Below are 16483 nucleotides of genomic sequence, written 5' to 3'. Positions count from 1 at the left end.
CTTTAGTCGCTTAGTTATGTCTGACTCTTTGCAGTCCCATGGACTGTAGCCCGCCATGCTCCTCTCTCCATGGAATTCTCCAGGCAAGAAAACTGGAGTGGGTTGCAATTTCCTTCTCCAAGGGATGTTCCTGACCCAGGAATCGAACCCTGGTCTCCTGCCTTGGCAGGTGGATTCTTTATCACTGAGCCCCACACCCTCTTGTAGCATTCTACATTTCAAAAAGAAGATCTGGAGTTGATAACTTCAGGGACACCAGACTTGGTGATGTCAGCTGAGTTGCCTGATGTCAGCTGTGACCATTTTGAAACTTTGCAAAAGAAAGAAAGAAAAAAAAAAAAAAAAGGCAAGAACGTCATGAGGTTACAAGACCTCTCCCTCTTCCCGAGAGAGCGGGGCAGTGTTTTTGAGGCAATAGCCTACTGTTTCCCTTTTGCCTGCAAATAGTAAAGCTGCCCTTTTCTCTTTCCACCAAACTCTGCCTCCATATTTCTGTTCGGCATCAGTGGACAGGGAGCCAAGATTTTGGCCACACCTGAGTTTCCGGAGTCTCCCCCACCCCCTAGGGGCCTCCTGGCATTTCAGCAGCCCCTCCTCTGTCTGCAGGGGGTCCCCCATCCCTCATCCTCCCCCCTTCCCTGCAGGACCCCTGGGTCCTCCCAGGAGGCAGACTGGCTGGGGGCGGGGAGGGCGCTGACCACTGTGTCCAGCTCCGGCCCTCTCAGCCGACCCTGGCTGATCTGCTTGTTCTGGCTGAGCCTTGGGTCTGGCTGCTGCAGCAGCTGGGGGTTGGGGAGGATGCGGGGTGTCCTCCAGCCCTCCCCCAGGGGCCCCTGTGGCCTGGGGCCTGTACTGGACCTGGCCCGCCCCACGACTGCAAGGTTTAACCCACCCTCCAGGCCCCCAGGCACTCACCCAGACACGCAGGACCTTCCGGCTGCCTCTGCCCACCCAGGCTGGTGCCTGCCTCGGGCTGCCCCCTGCATTCCCCTGGCTTCTCATCGCTGCTGCCCACTGAAGGCCCCAGCTGCCCCTCCCAGGCAGCTTTGTGGTGTGGGGGCGGGGCACTCCCACCAGCACTGTGAAGAGCCAGGAGGACAGACAGACAGACCTCTGCACACACTGCCACCCGCCGTGGGTGCCGCTGCTTAAGGAGCACCCAGAGCTGACCCTCCCTTCCTGCCCCCGCCTCCCCTGGCCTGAGGCCCCGGCTGCCTGGCACAGGCTGGGCGGACACAGAGGAACTCTCCCAGGCCAGCACTCTGGCATCCAAGTGCGTCTCCAGCCAAGAGCCCCAGGGGTCCCCTGACACGGAGAAACAAGCTCCCAGAGGCCACCCGGTCATCAGAGCTGCCCCTCCGGTGCGGCCCAGTTTTCCCCACATGCCCCTAATTTCCGGAGCCATGGGCTCACTGCCCCGAAAGACCCCCCAAAGGGGAGCCCCCGGGTCTGAGGGGAGGGCAAGCACAGCTGGTGACCATCCCAGTCTGCTCACCTGTCCGCCCGATCCTAGGCCCTGTGTCCTGCAGCTGAGCTGCCCTGGCTGTCCGCTCCCCACCCCCTCAGCACACGGAGGCACTGGGCGGGTCAGAGAGGGCGCACAGGGCTCCACTGGCCGCAGCCCACACGGCCCAGTGAGCACGGCGCATCTAGCTGGGAGAGCAAGCTCAGCTAGGGACCCAGAGGCTCACGTGCGTGACTTTTCTCCCTCTGTGATGCCCACCAGGCTGCCAGCCTCATCCAGGGTCCACCTGGTCAGGCCCCAGGCCAACAACATCTTCCTAGAAACGTTCCAACCGCTTTTCAGGATAAAGAGTGAATATACAAATGGACCTCAGCCAGATCATATACGGAACTCTGACCCACAGCTGCAGCCAGCAGACCAGAACACCCAGCCGTCCCCACAGGAAGCAGCCCAGGACGCAGCGCACTCCCTGTGGGCCAGACCTGACAGATGTCAGACCTCTATCTCGAGCGACAGCCCCGGAAGCCCTACGACGGCCCTGGGACATCCCCCCACGGCCCAGGCTTCATCAGTAACCCACAGCTTCCTGAGCTTTGTCCTCGCTTCCCACTGAGGACCAGAGAAAGCTGGACAGGACAGGGCCTCGCCCAGCCATCGCGTGGGGGCCCAAGTCTCCTCAGCCGAGCAGCTCCCCCAGCCCTGCAGCCCCCATCAGCACCCGGGAAGCCCCATCCTGTAAAGAAGCTTTCTATACACAGAAAACAGTTTAACATAGTAATACGTGTTATATAGTCAAGTGTGTGTAGGTAGCATTCTATGTATTTAGTAACCACACGGCAGTGATTTCCTGGCTGCCCCGATTCCAAATAAACAGCTTTGCCTGTTCCCTTCTGGGTGGTGACTGAGCATCTCTGCAGGGAACACTGGAGGGACTCAAGGAGGAAACCAACGTTTACCGCTCTCAGGAGCACAGGCTGTGGGCGACGGCCCTTGGGGATAACGCAGGGACCCTGCGTGGGAGGCAGCGAGCCGGAAGGCGGGCTGCAGCGGGTTTTCATACTGAAACTGGTCCTGGCGGGCACAGGGCGAGCGCGCAAAGTTCTCACGGCTATTGTCATTCAGTCCGTGGGATGCCCGGCTCTCAGCCCTGGCCCTGCTCAGCCCGGGCCTGCCCTGTCCACGGGCTGGGCGCCCACCCTGCAGCCAGGCCGGGCGCAGAGACCAGAGCTCCGATGGGCGGGGCCCCGGCTATGCTCGGGGCGGGGCCAAGGCCCAGAGGGGGCGGGGCCGCGGTTCAGTTCCGGGCGGGGCCGAGGGGCGGAGCTGAGGCTGAGTCTGGGCGGGCCCGAGGCCCCGGGGGCGGGGCCTCGGCTCTGTTCTGGGCGGGGCCCCACGGGGCGGAGCCGCGGCTCTGCTCGGGGCGGGGCCCTAAGCTCAGGAATGTGTTCCCGGCGCTCAGGGCTCCCTCAGGCGAGGGGCGTGGCCAGCCCGCCAAGGGTGGGGCCTGCGCAGGAATTTGGAAGCAGCGCCGCAGGCTGAAAAAGTCTGGGGTTCCCAGGGTCCAAGTTCAAGAGGCTCAGGCCAGACCCTGTACCGTGGGCAACTGAAAGGTCGGGTGCTTCAGCACCTCTTCTGTCCTCCGAGCAGTCCGCCCACCCCGCACCGAAAGGACAGCGGACAAAGGGAAGGGCCCTTTGCAGGGAAAGCCCCTGAGGCTCTGACACTACCGGGACGTTGCCCATAGGTCCTTAGCGTTCATCTTTTTTCTTCCGTTAACGTGGGGTGTCCTCTGGGAAGGGGTCATGCCTTCCCCTTCCGACTGGGGCTCTGGAAGATAGGGTCTCCCTCTGAGCTTTCCCAGGGTCCGCTCGCTGATCTGGGTGTCCTGCGCACCGGCATCACCCAGCCCACACAGATGCCACCTCCTCGGACACCCATCCGCTCGCCTGCACATGGCCAGCCTGGCGTGGTGATGCTGGCCTCTCCACCCGGGTGCCCTTGTACCTGGGCAGTGTGCTGACCGGCAGGAAGCCGTTACCCCTGCCTACAATAATCAGTCAAACTGTGTGCGTGTGTGTGTGTGTGTGTGTGTGTAGCAGGGGGCAGGGCCAAACTTGGCCTCCCAGACCCCCAAGACCAGCCCCTGCAGATGGAGAAACCGACCCCGGCAGACACTGAGCTGTGTCCTGGACACACATTGAGCTGCGGCTGGGAGGCCCTGGAGGCGTCCCGGGCCCACTGGGCTTCGAGCGGCCTGGTGGGTGGGCCGCCCAGCCGCGGGCCTGAGCCTCTCACCTTGTGGAGCTGGGTGAGGTTTTCTGTTCTGCAGTCCCTGTTGGTGAGGGGGTGCAGGGTGGGGGGCTGGGGCTGGGGCGGGGACTAGGGCTAAGGAAGGCACCTGTGATGGGGAACGGTTGCTCGCGGCTGGGGAGACAGCTTGGGGCAGCCCTGCTGGCTGGCATCAGCGCTGAGCTGGGGTGCTGCTGGGCCCAGAGCCAGCAAGGCTGGGGGCGGGGCGCACAGAGTGAGCTGTCTCCCCCCGGGGTGGGCGGTAAACCGTCAGGAGCAGGGTTCCGGAACTGGGAGGCAGGGGCTGCCACACAGTATTTTTAGCTTCTACAAAACCAAAATTTTTCCACTGCCTGGCAACTCTTGGATTACATTCCTGGCAGCTCCCTGGAGCCCAGGGGCAGCCCAGGCCCTGCCCGGTGGGAGGGGGAGCTGAGGCTGCCCTGCCATGACCCCCTGTCTCCCTCCTTTCCAGAATCTCGGCTTCACTGTGTCCTCTTCACCAGGCCCCGAGCCCTCTGGGGATCTCGACTGACCTGTGTGGGTCACCTGCTTTGGGCTCGTCCCAGGCAGGGGATCCTGCAGACAGGGGGCCTCGGGGAAGTGACTGAGTGTCCGCCCACCACCCACCCGTGCCTGGGGGTAGTGCATAAGGCCTCGGGCACGCAGGGTCCTACGGCTCCCTGGCCCATCTCCTGTCCACACAGTCCTCCTGCCCACTGCCACCTGTGTCTCCAGGATGGGGTGCGAGGCTTCTGCCTCCCGAGCCTCACTGCGTGTGAGGAGGCCGGCCGGCCACCGCAGCACCCAGCAGCAGGATAGAAGGGCAGGGGAGGCAGGTGGGCACCAAGACATCCAGGGCAGCGCCGAACGACGAAACAGAGACGACCGCCAGGAGGCCGGCTGCACTGTGTGGGATTCCAACCACCCAAAATGGGGTGTGTCACACAGGACACACGCCAGACACTAAGAGAGGCTGCGTCCAGGGGCAATACGGTCATTTCACAATGAGAAAGGGAGCCTGCAAGCACAGGGACAGAAGGGGGCCAGCGGCATCTCACAGGGAGAACTGGGCTCCAAGCAGGTCTGTCCCAGCTCGGTCACCAGGGGTGAAAGGGCAGAGCCAGGAGCCGGGTCTCCTGTGCTGTGAGTGGAGAAGGATCGGGGCCAGGGCAGGCTGTGCCGAGAGCCGGGGGACACGAGCGGTCAGGGGAGCCAGGCCAGGGCTCGGTCCCTGGTGCCCCAGGATCTGGGTCAGGTTGGGGTGGTGACAGACACAGACCTCCATGAACCCCACCCTCCTCGTTAGGAGCAGGAGTCGGTGGGGGCCCCAGAGGGCGCCCCTGGTAGGGGCCTGACTCGACAGGAAACGCTCACCACTGGGGGCGGGGTGGTGCCGCCCCTGCGCTGGGCGCGCTGGGAGGAGGGTCCACCCTGCGCTGGGCGCTGCGGGGGTAGGGTTTTGGGGAATGGGCTTGAGGGGTCTGGGAGTCCCCCGCCCCCAGGATGAGCCGGCTCGGGTTCAGGTGCAGGGGGAGGACAGGAAGGGTGGAGGCAGCCACACCAGGAAGCCCAGCTTTCGCTTCCACCTGCCCCGCGGGCTCACGGCGACCGCGTCTGTCCTCGCCTTCCGCTGGCACCTGCTCTCTGGGCTCAGCGCTCCAGGTGCACAAGCTGGGCTAACGGGGAGCGCCCAGAGGCCTGGCCGCCTCTGCCTGTCTGGGGTTCTGGTCGAGCTTCCGGGGGCCTGAGGCTGGAAGGGTGGGGAGCGGCTCAGGGGCCGACGGGGACAGTGGTCCCTACCGTCACCCCTTATCGCTGAGGCAGCTGCGGTGCTCGAGGGAAGTGATGTGTGCAGGCCCGCGGTTAGAGGGTGAGAGGGTGAGGAACTCGGTGGTGCCCCGAGGGGCAAGGTGTCTGGCCACAGCGTCCACCTGCAGGCTCTGCTGGGCCGCACGCAGACCCGAGGCTCATCGCCAGCATCCCCCCTGCCTGGGTTCCGTCCCTAAACAGCAGACACAGCTCAGAGCAGGAAGCCTCGGGTCCCTCCCCTGACCCCTGCACCATGCAGGAAAGGCCACTCAGGGAGGATCCGCAGAGTTGGGTAAAGGAGGGGTCAGGCCAGCTTCGGTCACTGACCACCCTGTTCCTGTCTTGGAGTCTCGGGGTTGGATGTGAAGGCCACCCACTGCCTGCCCCAGGGGACCCCCCACCCACAGCCCCGCCTCTCCTGTGTCCCTGGTCCAGGCTGCCTGCCCAGAGGAGGGAGAACAAAGCAGCAGACTTGGGGGGGTGGGGAGGGCCCAGCCTGCAGAGCCTGGCACCACCAGGAGCTGTGGCCAGGCCCCGGGGGCAGGGGACAGCTCAGGTTCCAGCTGAGACCAGGCTCTGCTGCTTGACCAGCCATGTCCCTTGGGCACGGGCCTCAGGACCTCTGGGCCCTGACTCCTGTCTTCACCCAGGGATAAGCATGTTGATGCCACCCCTCCCCCAATCTGCCAACAGATCCACGGATGCCATCTGCAAAGCAGGCCCGCCACTGCCAGAAAGCGCTGGGCCCCACTGCCCGCCAGTCCACTGCACCCGACACCTCCTGGGCCGGGACACTGGGTGACACTGCGCTGGAGCGGTCACCACTTCCTCGGCTCCTACTCAGCGTTCCTGGGCCTCCCGAGCCACACAGCTGGCGCCAGCAGCCCGACCGAACCAGGCAAGCAGGATCCTGAGTGTCGGGCATGAGACGCTGCGTGCTGTTCCTTGCCAGGCACCGAGGGCCAGGCCCATCCTGGGCTTGGTTTTCGCATCTGTAAAATGGCCAGGATGTTGTCCAGGGAGCTGGGTTGGCTGAGCCAAATCCGCCTGCACAGGGCTGGGCCTGCCTGGCCAGCAAGGCCCCTTCTGGTCAGCTCCCCCCCTCCTCTCAGAGGTGACCGCCCAGGTCCTGGCCATCCGTCCATCACTGCTGCCTCCATCTGCACGGCCTGGTCCTGCCCCTGGGGGATAGCCCGGAAGCACGGGGGCGGGGTGGGGGGCACGGGTGTCCCCAAAGTGGGCAGCAGCTGATCTGGTCACCCCGGGCTGGTGTTCTCAGGCCATTCATGCTCGTGCACATGGGGCGGCAGAGCCAGGCAGGAAAGAGGGACGGCCAGCGCCCCCTCCCACCCCGGGGCCCGGTAAAGAGCAGATGTCTGCTTCCTGGCTGCAGTGCGCGGGCGGCCGTGCAGAGCTGTGCGTGAGCAGAAACGGGGACGCTGGCACAGGCGCATGGGTGAAGGGAGGCAGGCTGCACACTGAGGCTGCATCCCAGGGCCCCAGAGGACCCGGCGCCAGGCCAGGCGGGGAGACCGAGACCTCCTCACCCAGCTGGGCAGGGCCCACGCTGGTGTCCATGCCCAGACCCACTGGCATCGGCAAGGATCAAGGCCAAGCTCAGGGACGGAGCAGTGCCTGCCCCAGCCGCGGGGTCTGCTGGGACAGCGTGTGTACGCGGGTGTGGTGGGGGGACCAGCACTGCCTGGGGGCGCCAGGGGCTGGGCTGGCCTCTGCCCACAGCAGCCCAGTGCGAACTCCGAGGAGCCCCAGGAAGGCAACACACAGGACGGTTGATGCGGGCAGAGCGGAACGGCCCTCTCTGCCTCCCCGACCCACACACAGCGCACACCTTTGATGCTAGGTCTCAGTGGCACCATGTGCAGAATGGGTGCAAAACACGCTCTCCTGCACCTCTCCAAGCGTGTTTTCAGGCTGGCCTCCCATCTAAGGAGGGCTCTGCTCGATGGCCCTGGTTGAGCGGGCCTCCCAGTAGCGCATTCCGCAAAGCCCCTGCCGGGGGTCTGCCTTTCCTGTTGGGTGGGCCCAGGCACAGCGTCGTGGGAGCAGGTGGTCCCCTGGTCCACCCTCCTTCCCCGTCAGGCCCCAGGGTGCTCTGATAGGGACTCAGCTCACCAAGTGGGGGGCTGGAGGGTGCAGGGTTAGCCCATGAGCTGGGGGATGACTGGCGGGGCCTTCAGGAGCTGCAGCTGGAAAAAGCAGAGGCAAGGGAGGGCCGGGGAGGATGGGGGCTGCAGGAAAGGGGTCTCGCCCTCGCCCTTGGCCCCTTGGTCCTCAGACAGCTCAGGGGGGACCCTCCATCCGTGCCTGCCCCTATCCCACTCCTAAGAGGGTCCGCTGCTTCGAAGAACCTGTGGCCCCTGGCGTCCAGTGCCGCCATCTGTCTACAAGGACTGCTGGGCTCTGGAGTCACACAGTGGGGAGGGGTGCCCTGAGGGTGGGCCAGCACCTGCCCCCCACTGCAGGACCAGGGGCAGGGGCGCTGCTCGGCCAGGACAAAGCTCCCCCAGCTCCCAGAGAGTCGGTGCTGGGACCCTGAGGCGGCTGCACCCACGTGCCTGCTGTTCCCGTGGGGACTGTAGGAGTGACGAGGGGCAGGGGGGCAGCCCCGGCCTCCAGGTGCTGGCTCCCCGGGGCTGGCCACTTCTCTCCCGCTTGGGGCAGTGCCTTCCCCATGCCCAGCGTGGTGAACACAGGGCTCCAGCCCCTGCAGAGGCTGGTGCACACAGTAGGGGCTTTATAGGCACCTCTTTCCAGGACGGCGTGCCCTGACCCTGTCAACCAACCACCCCATCTCGGTCTCCTCTTCCGTGAAACAGGACCAACCCTCACCCGGGGGCGTGACAGAGAGCGGATGGAGACATTCAGACCAGTTCACCAACTCCTCTCCTCCGTTCATTCGGCCCACAGGCCCTTGGGCTGCGGTGGGAACTTCACCTGTGGGTTCCTCCTCTCACCGCCTTCATAGGCCAGGGGCTCGAGTCCACCTCTGGGCACACCGCTGCCCGGGTCCAGGCCAGGCCAGCTAGTCATGCCTGCACGCAGGGCCATGCCCCTCTCACCGCCCAGTCTCCATCCCTCCCTCCCACCACCTTCACGAACCAGATCACTTCCCCAAACCGGGAAACAACTGCACTTTGACGGAAGGCAAACGGAATCTATTCAGGGCACAGCTTCCCAGCCCGGATTAAGGGGGAGGTGTGTGCAATTAGCTCCGACAGCCCGTCAGCACCTCCACGCAGCGGGGGCCTCACCTGGCGGTTAACTCTCTGCCACCAAACAGCAGAGCCTTCAGGGGACCAGCCACCTGCGTGGGTCACGGGAGGGCAGCCCCACTGGTCACCTGGGTTCATGCCAGCACCCCTCCACCCGCACCTGCCCCGATGATCTGTCAGCTCCGAGCTGGGCGCTGGCAGCTCCTAGGAGGATGGCAGTGGCCAGGAGGGGCTGACGGTACCAACCGGGCTTTCAGCAAAAAGTTGGTGCTGGGCTGGAGAGCAGTGGGAACAGTGTGAGGTCTCAGACTCCAGACTGGGACCCAAGGCCCTCGCAGTGGGTGCAGGAGGGCAGCAGCACGCACGCTAACCACCCCCCCCCCCCCCCGTGCCCCTGCCCTGGGCAGCAATGCCAGGGAATCTAGGGCTTTGCTTCAGGTCCCTGACTCCTCCACTGCTGGGCGATGGAGGAGGTCCAGGCCTGAGCCACCGTCCCCACCCTGCGGGTGAAGATAGGGAAACTGAGGCCTGTGAAGGCCAGAGTCCTGGCCAGTTCCCACTGCCAGAGGGAGAAAGGGGAAGGGCTGGTGGGGAGGGGACTTCCCAACCCGGGATCCTGCATGGGTGTGCCGACCTCTGGCCTTGTTCCTGATTCCTGGCTGGGGCAAGGGTTTGGCCATCACAGGGCCTCTGACTCCTCCTGTGTCTGAGTGGGAGGGGCAGCCTGGGGCCCTGGGTCACAGAGCCTCAGGGGTCAGGCGGGCACAGCCAGGGGTGGGGGGCAGCACAGATTCCCTCCTGAGGTTGTGGTCACTCCCCAGGTCCTTCCCCAGGAAAGGGGTCCCGGGGTGGGACTGGAGGAGCAGGGGCCAGACTGCCAGCCCCACTCCGGAGGACAGAGGGCAGGGACGGGGGCTCACTCCCGCAAGGCCTTCCTGAGGGGTGCCCAGGCCCCCTGTGCCCACCTGCTCCCGGGCAGCTACAGACCCAGCAGCTCGGAGGGGGCCGCAGGCCACCGCGTGCCTTGTGTCACCAGGGCGGCGGACGCGAAAATGAAGTTTATTTTCCCAACTGTGGCTGATTCATGGTCAGGATGTGGCAGCCGCAAGGCGGGTAAAACCTGCCGGCACTGGGAAGGGCGGCGGCCCTGCCGGCCCTCGGCCCACCACTCGCGGGCAGCGAGCGCTCGGGCGGCGTCTCCGCGCCGGGGCCGGCAGTCTGGGGCGGGGCGCGAGCCGACGGGGCCGGGGCACCGCGGGATCCCCGCCCGGGAGCGGGGACCCAGCCGCCCTGCGCCGCTGGGCTGCGGGTCGCCACCCCGGGTGCACACGCCGCTACCCCAACTCCGCTCCCCAGCCGCCAGCACCCCACGGCCCCGACTCAGTTTCCCCGCGGCTCCCGGCCGGCCCAGAGCGCGCGGACTTACCGAAAAGGGACGGCGGCCGAGGGAGGGGATGGGGCCGGCCTTCGGTCGGGGTCGGATGATGGGGCCGCGGGCTGCCGGCCCACCTTGCGGCTCCGCACGGCTCGGGTTCGGGCTGGGGCTCAGGCTCGGAGGGGCGCGCGAAAGGAAGAGGAGGCCCGGCCCAGCCCCGCCCAGCCCCGCCCGCTGGCGGCCACGTGGGGAGCGGGCGCGGGCCCGGGGCGGAGTTACTGGGGGAGAGGGGGTCCCTGGAGAGGCCCCGCCCACCTCTGCCCCCTCCCCCCCGGGCGGGGCCGCCCAGGGACTCTCCCCAAGCCCGAAAATACCCGCGGCATCTCCGCCAGGGCTCGGTCTGTTCCCAGCCCTCCCACTTTCGCTCCTGCCGGGCGGGGGTGGCGCTGGGGTGGGTGGGATACATGAAGCGGGGAGTGGGGGTCCCAGGAAAGCTCTGGAAGTGGCCCTCCCGCCTCAGCTCTCTCTGTCCGCCCCCCTCCCTGGGCTCCGCTGCTCCGCCCCCTTCCACAAACCTCCCGTAGGCCCACCTCGCCCTGGCAGCGCGCCAGGTAACCGGCTCACCCATTGAGGCTTCCTGTCAAAGCCTGGCGGCAGGTGGACCAGCCTCCCAGGCCGTGCTCTTTACACCCCGCGTGGGAGACCCCTCGGGCCAGTTGATCCCGCGAACTGACGCCTGGGGTCCCCTCATGGCAGCTGGGTCTCCCTGGTCTTCTGGAATCCAGAGCGTCCCCATCGGGGGGCCAGCCCCCGGCCCTCCTCCTGGTCCCCAGCAAAGATGCAGTCTGAGTGGTCTCTGGGCCTGGACACTGCTGGCTGCAGGCAGCAAGCCTGAGTGCCGCCCCCTCTTTCTGTCCTGCCTTATCACTCCTGCGGACTGAGGGGGTGCCCACTTCATCAAGAGGCCCCCCCCCCACCCCTGCATGGCCCAGCAGGAGGCCAGTCACTGGGGGAAGGGCAGGCGTGGGTTAAGGAGGGGCAGGCGTGCCTTCAGCCCCAGGCCTGCTGGGGGAGATACCACCCTGTCCAGAGGGTTCTGCACTGGTGGTGCCTGACCTCAGGGTCAGGCAGGACCTGACCTGAACCGCTGAGCTGTAATTTCCCCGTCTGTTAAAGAGATGGACAATTCGGCCTAAAGGTTACTGGGCGAGATGAGCACAGTGGGTGAAACGTCTCCACTGACGGCTTTGGCTTACCAAATCTATCCAGAGACCTGCCGCCTTTGGACCATGGGGGCATGAGGCTGGGGGCTGAGGGCTCACAGCGGGTGAGCGGCTGGGAGCAGACCCTTCAGAATGGGGTCCAGGTGGCTTCACAGCCTTGCTCCGTCTTCTCCCTGGGGCCAAGCATGCACCCCTTGGTGCCCAGCGTGCCCCTGCGGGGCCGGGGCTGAGACGCGGGTGCCGCCCCTGCTGGTCCAGCGGCCTCAGCCCCTGAAGTCTCCTTGGCTCAGCCCCGGTGTGGGAGCAGCTCCTGGCAACAGGCCAGCGTGGAATGAGTGCTAGGCATGCCAGGTGAGCCACCAAGCAGGGTGCATTGGCTCCTGGACACCGTCCAGCCAGGGACCTGTGCGCCTGGTGGCCGCCTGCGCCGGGACTGCCGTTCTTAGAATGCGCGAGTCCCAGCTCTGTCGACTTGCCGCTGCCTGGAAGGCTGGCCGGCACCCCCGCCCGGCACCTTGGCCCTCTCCTCGACCTCCGCACGCTTTCCTACCTCCCTTGAGCTGGGTTTCAGGCCTCTGCATGCTCCCTGGGATCCAGCAGTTGGCCCCTCCTGGGGGAGAGGGTGGGGGGGCGGGTGGCACCAGTCGCTGACTCATCGGTCTCCCAGCCTGGCGCCTGGCTGCAGCCGGTTGTGGTCACTGGGTGTGTTTGTGGATCCAGAGGACGGAAGAGGGCAGGGGAGGACAGTGGGGAGTGACCTTCCAGCCTTCAGGCTGGACTGGGGAGAGTGACCCATCTGCGAGAGCAGCACTGAGAGGGGTGTCCCGTGCCCCAGATCCCCAACTCTTCCCCACCTGGGGTGGGGAGCAGGCAGAGTCCTGAACCTCCCTCTCAGAGGCAGAATAGGGAAGCCCGGCATTGGCTGGGAATCTGAGGTTCGGCCCCCAAGTCATCCACTTATTACGCCCATCCACGTATCCATCCTTGCATCCATCCATCCGGGCACTCATCCACCCAGGACTAGGTCTTGCTGGTGAGCAAGAACGATGGGACCCAGCTCTGCTACAGAGTGGCCGTGGCACCCCGGGCAGCCGTTCTGCGTCTGGTCCTGCTGATCAGGGCCTGACCACTCTGCTCACCTCCAGAAAGGTCAGCTCTGGTGGGGCAGCGGCTGGTGCTCTGGCCCTGGGTCCGCTCCTGCCCCTACCTCTGCCTCAGCCCCTTTCCTCTGTGGCCTGGCAGCTCCGGCTGCTGTAACCTCAACACTCTCTCATGCAGGAGGATGGACCAGGGCCCATCCCTGGTCTGGGGAGGGGTGGGGGGACCCCGGTGGGATGGTGGGCTGGGAGGTCATTCAGAGGCTCTGGTAGGTCATTCAGTGACGTCTAGCCTCTTCCTTTGAGGGTCGCTCACACACTCAGGAGATTTTCATCACTTGCTAATTCTGCATTTGGGAACTTGCCTACTCGCTGAAACCTATTTGTAACCCTAAAATCAATACTTGTCTGGCAATCATTTGCTGATATGTGTAGACCAGCAGAAGTTCTGAGTCCCCAGCTGAGGTCAGAAGGAGCCACTCTGGGCTTGCTTGTTCGATCTCACACTGCAAACACGGCCAGTTTACTACTCAGTCTTCCACGTTTTTGTGCTTTTGGGGGGAGATAGTCCTGTTTCAAGTGGCCCTAGCCCAACCCTAAATTCGTCCAGTGTCCCTAAGTGCATCCTGTGTCTCTAAGTGCAGGAAGGCTGGGTGTGCTTCACAGAGAAAACATGTGTGTTTGAGGAGTTTCCTGTCCATGTGAGTTTCCGGGCAGCTGCCTCGGGTTCAGTGTTCCTGAATCAGCAATACAGTATGTCCCAAATGCAGTGTCTTTGACAGTAAGGAACACAGAACAAGGTTATGTATTGACTGGCTGTTATTTCAGCCACGTGGTCTGAGGACCCTGACTCTGGGCTCCCCCAGGGCGATGGCTCAGTTCCCCCTAGTTCAGTGTTTGTGGTTTCTCTACAGACCAGATGGAAATGGCAACCCACTCCAGTATCCTTGCCTGGACAATCCCATGGACGGAGGAGCCTGGTGGGCTGCAGTCCATGGGGTCGCCAAGGGTCAGGCACGACTGAGCAACTAACACTCAGACCAGACCCGCAATCCTTGCCGCTGGCTTTGGCCACTGGGCTGCATTTTTCAGAGACGCAGGGCCAAGCCCGGGCCTCAAGGGTCTCTTACCCCGGCCCGCCTGCCTCACTGCAGACACCCCTCGCGCCTCCAGCCTCCAGCCTCCAGGCCCCGCCCCGCCGCAGCCCCCTGCTCGGCCCAGAATAGCTGGCTCCATTTGGCTCCCAGCCATCCTTGAATTAGGCTCCGAGCCTCTCCTCCGGTGGAAAAGAATCCGCTGGCATCTGAGCTTTCCCGTGCAGAAAGAGTTTACAGACCTCATGCGGGGGGTGGGGGGTGAGTGAGCGGAGGAAGGGGCTCCTGTGGCCCCTCTGCCCCCCAGAGGTGCTCTGCTCCCCAAGGCCCGTATGCGGCTCTGCCCCCGCCCCTCCGGGCCCACCCCCTTGGGGGTCTCCGCCCCTGCTGGCACACCCCCTTGGGAGTCTCCGCCCCTCCTGGCCTACCCGCTTGCTCAGCCTCTTCCCGACCCCACCAGAACTCTCCTTTTTTTCCTCCCGAGCAGTGGGAAGGTTTAAGGGTTGAAAATAACCCAAGTATGATCCTCTGCACCCACCTCTCCTGGCTGCTCAGTGCCTGGTCTAGGACTCTGCGGTCTGTCCCACTCCTGCTTACTGCCCTCCCCCGCCTCCCAGAGAACTCCCCTGCAAGGACCTCTCTGCGGGGATTCTCCGACTCCAGCCCTCCCCACCCTGGAAGGATCACCGTGCTCCCCTCTCCCAGGAACCGCGGACCTCAGCCCTGAGAGCCCAGTGCTATGGGGCAGCCATCGGGCTCCCTGGCTGGACTGTGAGCTCCAGTCGGGGAGCGGCCGCGGCTCAGGGTGCCGGCAGCCTCGGAGTGTCCAGGATGGGGGGTGGGAGGCAGGAGTGAGCTCCAGCCGCCTCCCCACCCGCACCTCTGCGCGCTCCGCCTCTCTGGGGTTCTGAACCTGCCAGGCTCTCTGTGCCTTCACGCCCTCCGCCCCCTTGAGCTCTGCACCCGCCCTCCTCTCTGTGCCGCCCAAGTGGCACGCCGTTTCCTTTCACCCGTCAGCTCCTGATTACCTTGGCCGTATTTTTGAGATTAACTAGAAATCAAGCTCTAACTTGATGAGCGGCGCGGGCCGCCGCTAGCAGTGCCCAGGGACAGCCGATTGTTGCTTGAGCGCCCTGGGGTGGGAGGATCCGTGGGCGTGCACGTGGGGGCGGGAAGCTCAGGAGCCAGGGTGCTGGGTGCTAAGCCAGGCCCTAAGCCCGGCACTCTTACAGTGTCCTACCCCAGGTCTCACCCCAGTCCTCTCGAGACCACACCGGGGGAGGCAGCCAGAACCACATCTGGCACTGCAGAGGTGAGGAACAGCCACGAACGCGCTTTCCCTTGATGGCTATCAAGGGATGTTCTTTTTTAACTTTTCTCGTTTTAAATTGGATCAATTTATTTATTGAACACTGAACGCATTACTTAAGATCCGGATTCACCAGGCTATATGGGGGGAGGGCAGCAGCGAGACGCCCGCCCCTCCCTACTTTAGCTTCTGGGGAGCTCTGACCCCCGTGCTATTTCTTCCCTTCTGTGGGTCCCCTACCACTCGGTCCCCTCCCCAGGCTTGCCCCTCAAGGCACAGCTGTTTGCTCATTTGCTCCTGGGCCCGGCACAAGGCGCTGGGTGTGGGCTGGCAGGTAGCTGGGTGTGGGCTGGCGGGCACGTGGGTGGTGAGCCCAGAAAGACCCCACCTCACTGCCTCTGGTTCTTCCTCCACGGCTGGGCTGTGGTCCCTCCAACCGCAGCTCGCCTCAAGGTGGGCTCTGTGTGTGTGTGTGTGTGTGTGTGTGTGTGTGTGTGTGTGTGTGTAAGCTTTCCCCAGAAGAGGGACGCAGGGCTCACCTCAAGGTGGGCTCTGTGTGTGTGTGTGTGTGTGTGTGTGTGTGTGTGTGTGTGTGTGTGTGTGTGTGTGTGTGTGTGTGTGTGTGTAAGCTTTCCCCAGAAGAGGGACGCAGGGCTCTGGGAACCGGCAGCGGTGTGGTTACTTCAGCCCTGGCCAGGGTCCCTGCTGACCCCAGCTAACAGAGCCTGGGCCTTTCTGGTTCCCCCCACCTCGTGTTGGCAGCGAAGTGGCCACGTTCTCCTGCAGTCGCTGACTCAGGTCCACGTCATCTGGAAGAGCAGCTGAGGGGGGAGGGGAGAGGCGGATGGGCAGACTCGGTGTGGGCTGGGGGCCTGCAGGGCCTGCAGGCTGGGCCCGCAGTCAGGGTGTGCCGAATTCCATGGGCCGAATTCCAGAGCTCCGGGCCTGTCCCGGCCTGCTGGAAGCCAGGCACACTGCTGCAGACAGTGGGCGGTGTGGCCCAGTGGTCCAGTCCAGGAGCCGTGTAGCCGGATGGCCCAGGCCCAGATCCAGTTTCTGCTGCTGATAAGCTGCCTCACCTTGGCTGCTTGGAGCTGGGCCCCTGCCCCAGTCGAAGGGGAAAGCAGTGACATTCCCGGCGTGGGGTGGGGGGGATCCTCTGAGTGGTCCCCTTCCCATCTGTGCCTCTAGCAGTGTCATGAGGCATGAGTGGGCGCCCTGGCTCAAGTCCAGGGGAGGTGGTGCTGGGCAGCTTCACTGGGGCAGGGACAGTTCCTTTAGACATGCCAAGGGGGCAAGAGGGAGACCCGAGGCAGGGGTAGATGGACTGCAGGCTAGACGTTTACAACTGGCTCCTGTTTGCATTTCATGGGCACAAAGAAGTGGGCTTCAGGCTGGATACTTACAGCTGCAAGCATTTCCTGAGACAAGAGATAGGTGGACTCCAGTTGAGGAATTTACAATCAACCTCTGTTTGCCCTCCAAAATAGAAGTAACAGTAGAATCAGGGTCAATAGGTAGTCTTTGTCTCTTGCAAACACCTTAAGGTAATAGTCACAGGAATAGTCAAGGTAATAGTCAAGTCA

At 64.3% G+C, this 16483-nt stretch overlaps 1 protein-coding gene across 8 annotated transcripts in view; it reads right to left on the bottom strand.

The window, feature by feature from the left end:
- The window catches only part of INF2 (inverted formin 2), a 28693-nt gene extending 18263 nt beyond the window's left edge, over nt 1-10430 (bottom strand). The window contains exons 1-2 of one of the 8 annotated variants that reach the window (XM_043921581.1): nt 10226-10430; nt 916-1079 (exon numbers count right to left, since the gene is read on the bottom strand). In XM_043921581.1, the coding sequence (XP_043777516.1) occupies nt 916-1002 (87 nt within the window). In that variant the 5' untranslated portion in view covers nt 1003-1079; nt 10226-10430. Of the gene's footprint in view, nt 1-915; nt 1080-5381; nt 5508-10225 lie in introns of those variants that run through there. The other 7 variants (XM_043921584.1, XM_043921586.1, XM_043921582.1 and 4 more) reach the window with 7 other exon arrangements.
- Between the last annotated feature and the right edge of the window lie 6053 nt (nt 10431-16483).

This window comes from Cervus elaphus, chromosome 13 (assembly GCF_910594005.1).
Source record: "Cervus elaphus chromosome 13, mCerEla1.1, whole genome shotgun sequence".
NCBI lineage: Eukaryota > Metazoa > Chordata > Mammalia > Artiodactyla > Cervidae > Cervus > Cervus elaphus.
The sequence above is the reverse complement of the archived record's forward strand: the minus strand, read 5'-3'. Positions and strand labels throughout refer to the sequence as shown.